Source organism: Tripterygium wilfordii, chromosome 20 (assembly GCF_013401445.1).
Source record: "Tripterygium wilfordii isolate XIE 37 chromosome 20, ASM1340144v1, whole genome shotgun sequence".
NCBI lineage: Eukaryota > Viridiplantae > Streptophyta > Magnoliopsida > Celastrales > Celastraceae > Tripterygium > Tripterygium wilfordii.
The window spans coordinates 883444-895230 of record NC_052251.1 but is presented as its reverse complement, the minus strand read 5'-3'; the positions used below and the strand labels follow the sequence as shown (position 1 = coordinate 895230).

At 38.0% G+C, this 11787-nt stretch overlaps 2 protein-coding genes across 2 annotated transcripts; both read right to left on the bottom strand.

Annotated features, from left to right (window-relative positions):
- Positions 1–292: 292 nt before the first annotated feature.
- On the bottom strand, positions 293–2889 carry LOC119987379 (GDSL esterase/lipase 7). The gene is made up of 5 exons (XM_038832269.1): positions 2348–2889; positions 1700–1827; positions 1307–1546; positions 804–1059; positions 293–716 (listed from the first exon to the last, which is right to left on the bottom strand). The coding sequence occupies exons 1-5, from the start codon at positions 2808–2810 to the stop codon at positions 487–489; spliced, it is 1317 nt and encodes a 438-aa protein (XP_038688197.1). The 5' UTR covers positions 2811–2889; the 3' UTR covers positions 293–486.
- A 1105-nt stretch (positions 2890–3994) lies between these two features.
- LOC119987199 (dynamin-related protein 5A-like) lies at positions 3995–11237 on the bottom strand. Its single transcript, XM_038832017.1, has 16 exons — positions 10864–11237; positions 10130–10193; positions 9931–10038; positions 9605–9706; positions 9373–9423; positions 9128–9189; positions 8654–8744; positions 8374–8438; positions 7259–7453; positions 7037–7156; positions 6804–6874; positions 6452–6677; positions 6096–6146; positions 4811–5039; positions 4552–4691; positions 3995–4462 (listed from the first exon to the last, which is right to left on the bottom strand). The coding sequence occupies exons 1-16, from the start codon at positions 10990–10992 to the stop codon at positions 4334–4336; spliced, it is 1833 nt and encodes a 610-aa protein (XP_038687945.1). The 5' UTR covers positions 10993–11237; the 3' UTR covers positions 3995–4333.
- Positions 11238–11787: the final 550 nt, after the last annotated feature.

Genomic DNA, 11787 nt, shown 5'->3' with positions numbered 1-11787 from the left:
AGAAAAATCACTCCTCTCTCATTACTTAACAACTAAAAGTTCAAACAAACTACACCCGAATCACTAGTTGGAGTAGTAAGAATGATGTGTATCACCCTGATGATTAGAGTTCGAATCCCCCTCCCCGTTTTCAAAAAAAAAATTCGAACAAGCTTACAAAAACAATTTCAGCATTCCAATTTTCACGAGATTAGAAGTTCAAGCACCCCAATCCTCTCCTCATAGAAAAAAACTTTCCTATATTAAAAAGAATTCAAACACATTTGTAAATTGATTGTATTACAGGGAAATCACTACTGCATTTGCAAGTTTCATGCTGAAATCAAATGTAGAAGATGGTACTAATTAGTGAAAGAAAAGGAGTCTGTCAAAGATTGACTCGTATATTGCTGTTTTCCTTTTTACAAAATGAACAGTAAGTATGAAGAATACATGAGTTTCAGTACCAGTTGTTGAGCAAATTTACAAGTACTTTCCATCAGATTATTAGTCTTGGGGAGAAACCATGTCCTTCAAGTTCATCGGATAGCACATCTGCGAATGCAAGCCACTCCATACATTTTCTGCCAAGATGGCATTCACTGCATCAGTGGGGTGGTATTGATCCCACCAAATATGGTTAGAAGCATTACTGCAAGCCATTTCTGGTGATAAGCACATGACCCAACCCTTGTACTTCCCTAATCCACAGCAAGCATCAGTGGTGACATTGAAACCTGACAGAAATAGCAGAACCAAGATCGTCAAATTCGACTTCTACATAGGCTAAGTTCCAATAAAAAACGGGTTCGAATGATTTATACCATAACGTAAATGGTTGTCGATTATATCCATGGAGCCTTCATAAACATCACAGAATATGATGTTTGCATCAGGAATCTCCCGTGTGAGCTCCTCAACCATGTATCTCATAACAAAGTTGCATTCCATGATCATGTTGTTTATCCCCTCGATACACTCCCCATTGTCGCTTCTGTATCGCCACAAGTAGTGAGGAGCACAGCCGATAGGTGGCAACCCCATAAGCACCACTCTCCTGACACTTAGGTTGTACAAGTTCTGCACAATCATCATAAATGACATATCAGAAGAAGTTTCTTTTTTCTGTCATAAATGATTTTCAGGAATTTCAACAATAGAATTTATACGGGAGGAATTTCGTTTTAGGAGGAAGGGTAATCTGTCAATGATGGGTTGTTCCCTACTTTTTTTTCACATCCAAGCCATATATAGCTAATCACATTTGCAGATGATTCCATAAATACATAATGACATGAGAGGAAAAGATAAAGATTGAGATTGTAACCTTAATTTCTTGCCTCACTGTCGATGCTAAGAAACGGTTAAAATTCCACGATGTGTACACACTTTGGACATTCGATACATTACGCAGATAGTAATGTATATAATCATTGATTCCTATGGAGATGTAGAACACTGATTTTGAAATAAGATCGGCAGCTGCCTCCTCACCCATGTTCAAGATAAACAGCTGCAAAGTATCAGTAAACTGCTGAATTTGCTGTGTAAAGGAGATGCGCTGACCCTGCAACATCATTATGGTCGATCTTAATCACAAACAATTGAAGACTAAGTGTACCACTTAGGGTTTAGAATTACAGAATTTCAATGCTGGACATTTAGTGAAGATCTTAACTGACATTGTGGACAGACTTAACCAAAGTACCAAACAGCTTACCAATTCTGATCCACTGTTGAAAATAATCCCAGCACCAGCAGATGCATAATTCACTCCTCGAATCATATCATTGACGGATCCGGACTGGCCAAGATAACTTGGTACAAGGGGAAGTCCAAGAAGCAAAGCTGATCAACCGAGTACCCAAAAAAATTATAAATCTAGTGAGAAACTTGTAGAACCCATATCATGTTAACATGAAAATAATAAGATTTAAGCACTAAATAATATTCCCAATTTCTTTGTTTTTAAAAGAAAACACGATCCTGTTTGGCTGCTGAGAAAATGTAAAGAAAATAATGGGAAACAGTTCTGAATTCTCAGCAATTTCTTCACCTACCCAAGATTTTCGTTTGAAGCAGTTAAACCTAGTTCTCGATTCTTCAAATTCTTCATTTCTTGAAAAAAGATTTAACTGGAAAAACTAGACCCAATGTGTATCATCGAATTTCCCCAAATTATCAGCAGCCAAACAGGACAAAAACAAGAACGCTAGAAAATAAGTGAAACCAAGAACACAAATAAAACCCACGAAGCAGCCAAACAAAACCCGATTCAATTTTCTTTTTCCTTCCTCATATTATTCTTGGTATTAAATCAGAGCGCAAGAAAGAGCGAAAAAAGAAAAGAAAAGAAGTGATGATTTACCAATATAATCAACAGGGATTCTTCCATTACAGAACCGTCCAGTGGGCTGGTGCGTATCGAAGTCTCTACCATACGGAAGTCGGTCAGCTCGAGCAAAGGTACCGAGGAAGTTGTTATTGCCGCAATCGACAGTCGAATCTCCGATGATAAAGAATGCGGGTACTAGAGGTCTAGATGGACGTAACAGTGGATGTTCAGCGACTGTCAGAGAAGAAGAATTAGAAATAGGAGGAGGAGGAGCAGTAGAAGAAAACGAAGAAGGATACGGAGAAAGAGAAGGAGAAGGAGAAGGAGAAGCGGAAGGGGAAGGGGAAGGAGAAGGGGAATCTGAGCTTGCCTGGGCATTGTAGTCGGGGAAATCAACAGAGAAGTTACAGAAATTTTGAGGGGGTGGAAGAGCTTTTGCTTGTGAAGATACGGTGATCAGAATCAAGAGAATCGCATCAAGAAGACTGAAAGACATTGTTGCTTGCAGAGCTAGAGCGAGAGAAGGAAGAACTGAAGAAGATACAGAGAGAGAGAGAGAGTGTGAGAGAAATAGAGAGTGGGAAATGGCGGGTTTGTACCGTGTAGTTGAGTAATGTATTGGAAATGCCTAAAGTAGCCTCGTCATTCAGAGAGTGCGTTTTGGGCTGGGCTTTCTCATCGAGTTCGGCCCATTAGCTCTTTTGGGGGCCTATAATACTAGTTTTAGCCCAAGTGACTTCTCCATGGTTAGCAAATTTTCTTTAATCTTTTTTTTTACCGGAAAGGCCCAGCCCAACGGTCACTTTGTGACCCCTGGGTCAGTTTTAAACCTGTGATGGCCATCCCAAACGCATAGCGGATCATCAATTTAGTCATGAGGTTTAGAATAAAGCTCTTATCCCTTTCAAGAAGCAGACTCACGCCCTCGGCCCACGGAACCCAAGAAATTCCAAAGAATTACGTCTCACAACTCTCATAAGTTCACATGCCCGACCTAAGGGATTTTTCACCTCCCGACGATATAACCACTAGCCTAATGCCAAGTTGTTAGTTCTCCTTTAATCTTTATCTCCTCTACTCCAAATTGAATCTTAATTAGATATGTTTAAATCCTGAAATTCTGGTTAAACAGCTCGCTTAATTTGCGGACCTTGAATACGTGCGGCACCTGAAATAACGACTTATATAACTAACAAAATTCACTGTTACCGTCTACCCAATCATAAATTGACACGTCTACAACTGTTTTGCCGGCCTTAAAACGGTTTATAGGAGCGGAGCGTCCCAAAGACACAAACATGAGCCCATCAGCCCCACGTGTCCCTTACCGTCTCAATCGGGTCCGTTGATTTCTTGCACCCGCCTTAAAACGGTTTATAGGAGCGGAGCGTCCCAAAGACACAAACATGAGCCCATCAGCCCCACGTGTCCCTTACCTTCTCAATCGGGTCCGTTGATTTCTTGCACCCGCGGTGATTTTTATAACAAATGTTTCATCAGCCATTTCAGATTCAGGTCCTACAAATTATCATAGTAAGTAGTAACATTAATTGTTAATATGATGGGCCGAACAATAAGCAGACCCATGTCCATAAACAAGGGCCTAGGCATCAGGAATGAGAAGGCGGTGTATAAAGATATGCATATAACAGAGAAGATATAATCGTCCAACATAACAAGGGAGGGCAATGAATAGTGATCACATAACAAAACATTTAAACCAACGAGCAATGGATCAATTAACAATCCACTGGATTAAGTATATGTGTGTTCAATGTTCGATTCCAATGAGAATCAAACTTCTCAATGGTATTTGACAAAAAAAAAAAATAACATTTAAAATCCACTCCTATAGTCTTGGTTACCATATATATAGCACATAAAGTCCAACCCCACCACCCCTCTTCATCTTTCGTGTAGAACTGACTAGCCATGAATGAACGAATTGACACAGCCTCCCAATCAAATTTCACCTGTAAAAGAGATTTTCTTTCTCCTGAAATACTGCCATACTTGTACCTACTTTGACCAAGCAACTGAGTCCATTTCTGCTTGGGCAGCCCTGTATAGTTCCAGCCTCTTGCCAAGAGCAGCACGACGCTCCATGACTGCTGGATCCTCATTCAATAATGATGACAACTTCTTTTGCTGAAAGAATTTCATTCAAAAAAGTTAATTGCACTTATCATTGAAGCCACGCTTAAATGGAATAAGTAAGAAGACAAATCTGTTCTCACCTCCATTTTACCCAACTCGGCGAAGAAATGGTCGAGTAGGCTTCGTTTTGCTTCACGCACTTGACAATACACCACAGACTTGGGAATGGAGTTTCGAAGACCCGCACAGACCATATTAACATATGACAAAACGGTTGTTCCTGTTTGTATATATAGAGAGAAGCGAATCAAGTGGTTAGTACCGAACTTTACAAAGTGATAGAGAAGGTCAAAGCATCAGATACTTTATGAAAAGCTGGTTTCAATCTCAAAACCTTACCAATTCGCCTAAGATATGAGTCATTGTATCTATCAAAAATAGAATGTGTTGGATTGCCACCCTTCTCAACATCCTGAGGAAGTTTCCGGAAGAAATCAACTGTTAAGTAACTACTCTCCATATCTACCAGCAGAAGTGCGGCTTTCTTGCTTTGTTCTCTCATTCTATCAAGTGAGTCAATAGCTGCATTCCCAACCTCAACCCTCAGAGCAGGATATTGCTTTAGCTCCTGCAAGTCAGCATAAAAAGAGTTCATCCAACAGCAATGAAGAATTATAAATGCAAAAGGAAAAAAAAAACACTTAGAAGCACATGAACAAAAATCTCAAAAAATTGAAGAGAAAGACCTGCCACATGAACTATCAAACAGGAAGAAATCTTTTTTACAAATCAACCCATTACTTTTACACTTAGATTCGCTGAATTTATAATTGATTCCTTATCTCAGCTTCAAAAAGTTCAAAAAAGTGCAGTGCCAAATAAATTGATATTGCTTGTAAAGCTTAAGTTTTTACGCTTGTTAAATATGAATATAGACCATAATAAACCATCTCATTTACTTCTTCCTAATCCCTTTAGTTGTCTACCCATAATTCTATGCCGTTTCCAGACAAAAAGGTCAATAGAAGAAAAAAGATAAGAAAAAAGAAGCCATCATTCATGAAAGAAAAACAGAGAAGAAAGTTCTTTATAGAGTTAAAATGCATTTCTATGCTTATATTGGTAAACATCTAAAAGCACTTTCGGGAAGAACATAGAATAGTAGAAGATCCAGCATGCGGAACACGGCGATCATTAGAAATTCACGAATTAGCGATGCTGTAATATACTCTTTCCCATAACTTCTCATACCAGACCAACCCACTAAAATGCAAATAGGGATCAGAAATGTGGTCTGTTGAATAAGCAGTTGAGCTAGTCAATTCATATCCTTGTCAGGAACCAACACCACGAGCAGTTCTAGATCTTCAGGGAGCCGGTTTAAGTATTACTAGTAGAAAAAAAGACAGAGCAAAAGTGGGAGGAAAAAGCTATAAAGAATAGGAGGCAAGGCAGGCTTTGGGCAACTAGGTGGTCAGGAACCAGAGCCAGCAGTGTCACCTATTGCGTAAGGGCTATTAAGCAACACTAGAAGCATAAGCAGAACCTTTTTTGAGGTCAGAGACAACAGTAATAGATATAATTCAAAAAATGAAGGTCTTTTCGTTAAAGTCCCATGGAAAATTACTAACAGAGGAATCAAAACACAAAATTAGCAATTAAAATCGCATGGACAGGAACTTACCACTGTCTCATTGATAGCCTTGTGTACGAGATCCTTCAATAAGGCATGAACCTGGAATTTCAAATAACCAATTAGCAAAATGATCCATCATCAAATGAAAGCAATTTTCACGCCTCCGCCTTCAAAACATTAATGATTCCATATATGAAAAAAGAAGGCCAGAGGTGGCAACTTCCTACAATAGCCACATTCTAAGACCGAACTATATAGATCAGATTCCCCAATGCCACTTGAATGATGATAGATGAACCCGAACTATATGATCAAGACAAGCCAAAAATAAAAATAGACCCTCAAGAAACACCTAGATAAATACAAAGAAATTAGTTTCCTTCGTCATCAATTTTTGTGCATACCGCATCAACAGATGCCTCAGCAGGACCTCTGATAGTGACTAAGGTAGATTCGATGAGACGACGGTATCCTTGTTCAGGAGCTATTAGATGAGGTTGATATCCGTCAGCTTCAGTGATAAGTTTGCGAATATTTTCCATTGATAGTTGCTTGTCAAATTGCAACCGTTTCAGGGCAGCAGGAAGCTGATTATCAAAAACATTGTAAATTTTATCACCACCAGAGCGCCTGTAACAAATGGTAACCATATCAGAATTTAACAGCTCTACAAGCTAAGTCCACATACGTGATGGCTAAAAGCAAACCAAGCTAAGAAGAGAGAATTAAAAAATGAAACAGAAATAGTGCACATACACGCCATCAAGATGCTCTTTGAATGTCTGATCAAAAAGCCGACAAATTTCCATGATAGAATACAACTTTCCCTGCATAAGCATCAAGGATTAGTTAGTCTGGAAGAATTTCTTGTATAACATTGCCAGCTCCCAGAAAGATAAAGAAATACAAGCCTTGTAACTGATCAGATTTATCCCAGAAATCTACACATTTGTAAGACGACACAACTATGAAATAAGGTGCACACTTACTCCAGCATCAGCGGCAATTGGTTTTCCCAGACGACTCAATTCAGTTTCAAGTTCAGCGACTGTTTTATTAATAAGGGATTGGATGCCTGGGATTTTGGACTTGATAACAGTTTCCAAATGCTGCAATGATAAACATTATGATTAAGTTATTATAACCAAACTGCAGCAGTTGCAGCATTTGTTTAAAGGAAACTTAAGACTGCAGAACAATTTTCACTATACATTTGATAGGACTTTTGCCAGATGCTCAGAACCCATTCTGTGAGCAAGGTGCTTGTATTCAGGAGTATTGGCAAAGTATTCACGCTCCCTACGTCGGGCTGCAATCATGTCAACATTCTTATTGATGTCTGCTTGTGAGCGATTCACGACCCCAACCCATGGAAATTTTAGCCGATAAGCTTTTCCTTCCAATATCTAAATAAACCAACATGAGACTCAGAAGGTATAGAATGCAAAAGACAACAACTGCTAAGAACGAAATGTATGAGATTGTACAATGTCTCAAATCTTGAACAGGTACAAGTAAAAATTCTTCAACTAAATTGCAGAACAAGGCCTTGTCCTTTCGTATCCAATAACATCATGAGTGAAATATAAATAACACCTAAAAAAAACCCATTTGTTTGGGTGGAGATGGTGCAAAAAAGAAAAGAACTCTTCAACACAACATAAAATAACTTAACATATCAAGAGAGTTGTGCACATGGCCAATCTCCAGGCATCTTTGTAACACCCTTTTTCATGACTTTACAAGAACCCATACACCATGGAAAAAGTTTAGGTATTCTCAATTCAAGCAAGAGTGACAGCAGAGGACATATGGCAGACACATTAGCCATAACAGGCACCTTTAGATATGCCAACAAGGAGCACAGAATATCCTATAGAAGACCTTATCTTCTAATTGCATTAGACTTAATACTCGATTAATAAAATTTCATTAACTAATAAGCAATGCATTAAAACTGCAGTATATTAACTGGCTAAACCACATATAGCATTGGTCCCTCACCATTTCATTTGACTAGGCAAAAAACCAGTCAGAAAAGGTTAAACTGAACCACAGTTTCACATCATTTAATTTGCCTTCTCATATATATATATATATGCATTATGTCATTAGTGATATGGGCAGAAATGACTAATGCTGTAAAAGAGCTCTACCTTGACCAAATATGCAAATCCCTCACTCCTCTCCCTCACCCCATCCCCCCTGTGCTTAACTTATTCCCTCAATTCATGAAATTTTCAATTATAAACTATGTAAACTGATTCTCCGTCCTGATTCCGAAACAGACGTCACTGTATCAAAATGAAAAACAGAGCCAACTTACCTCAACTGCATCAGTACCCTTATCCATAAGATCAATCTTTGTAAGGACTCCAAGCGTCCTTTCCCCTGAAAATTTAATAAGAGTATACTAAGTACCAGAACATAAAAATAATATGTGCTCCAAATTGAATAATTACAATACTTCAAAATATGCCCACCCAAAATAAAGCTCAAAAGGTTTACATAAGAATTGCAATTTCCTTTTTTCATGGGAGAAAATACAAAACATTCATACAGCACAGAAAAACCAAGAAATTAGAAACTGAAAAAATATATTATACCTGTAGGATCCACTTCACGAGAGATTTTGATTGCATCTGACGTAGCAAGATCTTGATTGGCAGGAGAAATTGCCAAAATAATGCTGTTGGGCTGCACAAAAAGTTCAGCAAATGAAATCATTACAAAATACAAGGAGACTGTTTTTTGCATCCTCTCATTTCGAGGGAAAAGCAAAAGGTAGAGGTGGGAGGAGGTAAGAAACAAAATTCTTCTCCACAAACAGACGAAGTTGTATTTTCAGGGTTAAGGCCTCATTAGTTATTTACTAGAAGTATTGGTCACGATACTGAAGTATACGAGACATATTTATAAGAAATCAACATAAACTGCAAAAGCTTTAGGACGAAATTTTGCCTGTCTACGAGAGATACCGAGATAATAAAATGGGATTAAGAGTTTTCCAAGTTAAGAGAAGTCATTCCAAAGCATAGAAAGAGGGGGGGGAAAAAAGAATGCTTGCATCCGTGAAGTACCTTCTCAATGTATGAACGAACCATATTCTCAATATCTTGCACTACACTGTCTGGTTGGCCCTCTGTATTGCCAAGACATTCTATTAGTCACAGTTTATGATAACAAATACTACAGATATTTCTTTCAGCCTAATGAAAAAGCGGCCATAGTTCCAAATTTAAATTCGGCCAATGAGTTTGTTGTAAGAAGACAGCACATATGTAGGTAGCGCAAATGTGAAATAGTTAAAGCACAGATGACATACCAACTGCTACTTTTGTAAGCCCAGGCAGATCGATCAGCGTCAAATTGACAACTGCGAGGATTCACCAAACAGAGAAAATAAAGATATAATTTCGATGAACAGCTATTGAGTGAAAAAAAAAATTGGGGAGTGGGGGCCTGGGGGGTAGGGAATGGAGAAAATGAATGAATTAGAGGCCTAGAAGTGAGAAAAGTTATGCTTATATTTATACATATTTAAATTATTAACTTACCATTAGGAGAATATATACTGAGATGAATTGGAACACTAGAAATTTGTTTAGTACGCCCAGTCTCTCGGTCTGTCTCATCTTGAATCTCCTTTCTCACAGCAGCTGCACAGATGATATGACATTAGACCATTAAAATGGAAGAGTATTACACACATCAACTTATCTGCATGATAAGAACGCGTCATGATGAATACAAAGACTCAAGCATGCAGGCCCTAAACAAAGTTCACACTAACAGAAGTTACAGAACTAACATGAGGCAGGGAAATTTTAATACTGCTTAGGGAGAGAGAAAAAAATTTTTAAAAAAAGGTAAAGAAATCTACCAAAATCTGTGAACCTTCTCCTTTGGAGGTGAAGGAACTCTGCATACTCTCTGCCGCCTTCATCAAGTTTATGAAGCTGCAATACAAGAGGACGCCGAGTGACAATGCCTGCATATATGTGTAGCATCCATTAATTTCTCAACTAAAGGAAAAATACTAACATCACATTATAGCCAAGAGTATCCATGTTGTATATTACCAGAGCCACGAGGTAAGAAGTCCTTGCCAACAATGCTCTCCAGAACTGAGGACTTGCCAGAACTCTGCAGAGCATCAGAAAAACCAAATATAATGTTGCAATTATATATCAATCAACATTAATATTCCCCTATCCCATGACTTATAATAAGTCATTCATTAACTAAATGTGTTTAGAAATTGAGCATACAAGTGCACATTCAAACTATTATAATCTACGAACACTATTCTTACGGGGGAATTACCTGATGCCATGGACATAAGAATTCACAATCAAGGAAAAACAAGTATTAGAAAAAGTCTAGTCAGTAAACTCCATCTTCAAACTGAAGTTTGAAAACTAAAAGTTTATCACCCCAGATACACATCCTCCATATCTAAACAAAAGTTAATTATCAATTATAGTCAAAACACATTTGAATTCAACTGAAGAGAAACCAAAGATAAATATTATCTCCAAATAAACTCTGCTTTCCATTTGTTTACAAAGAATATGCTTGGGAGATCCTGAAAATCACGATCGTGTATAGATCAACACGATCGCAAACTCGTCAACTTTATCTCTGTTACCCTTCAATTCATAAACATGACACAACTTCTCTTCTATTCGCTTCCTCTCTATTTCTCTCTCCTCACAACAGATCTGATCATTAAGCGGAGCTATAAGCTCCATCACACATTAAACTTAGCACTGTATCCATCTTTTTGTGCGTTTATAGAGAAAAGAGAGGTCACCTGGCCACCGACGACGGCGATCGCGGGCAAAGAGTCCCAAAGAGTAGGCAATGCACTGGCTTCACCGTGGTCACCGAGAGCCGTACATGCTCTCTGTATCTTGTTCACCAACGATATCAAGTTCTCCATTGATTCAAAAAAAAGGAATATCTACGGATTAACGGCGTCGACACTTGCTTCAGATTCAGATCACCAGGATCTGAATCAGCTCCGCCGAAAACGAAAAACCGACAACGTTTTCAAAGGGAGATCTGCGGGAAACGGTAAGCCGGCTCTACAGAAAGAGAAGTGAAAGCGCGTTCTATTGAATTGAGGTACTGGTTTTTTGTTGGGTTTTGAAATGAAGAAGACGCGACCGGCTAATAAAAACGACGTAGTTTGAAAGCCTGATTGAGTGTTTGGTTCGCGAATATAGGCACCGATTTATAATGTTGAGAAAATCTATGAACTCGCGAGAATTTGGCTGAAAAGTCTTCTCCTTTAGTCTCATCTCACCACTTTCAAACTTTTTAGGCTGTGTTTCGATTCAAATATTGGAGACACTATTCTCTTTTTTGGTAAAAGTGAAGTAGTGAACCATGTTGGATTCAAAAAAATATATTTTATTTTTAAAAATTATAGATGTGTAATCAGCCCTAATGAATCAACAATGTATTTTTTGTCCGAGACAAAAATCAAATTCAACCTGAAAAGTATATAATAATTTTAAACCGTTTGATTTAACCAAAAACATTCCATACATTTTACATGTGTGAATTTGATTAAAAAAAACATTATTGAATTCGTAAAAATGATCAAAATGTAAATATAATTTTTCAAAAATTTTAGAATTTTTTGAAGTCTTACTAAAATTACAAGGGGCAAAACTCCCACATCGGTTGTGTGTGTTCCTCTTAAGTAGTATATAAGTTTTCTCTACCACAC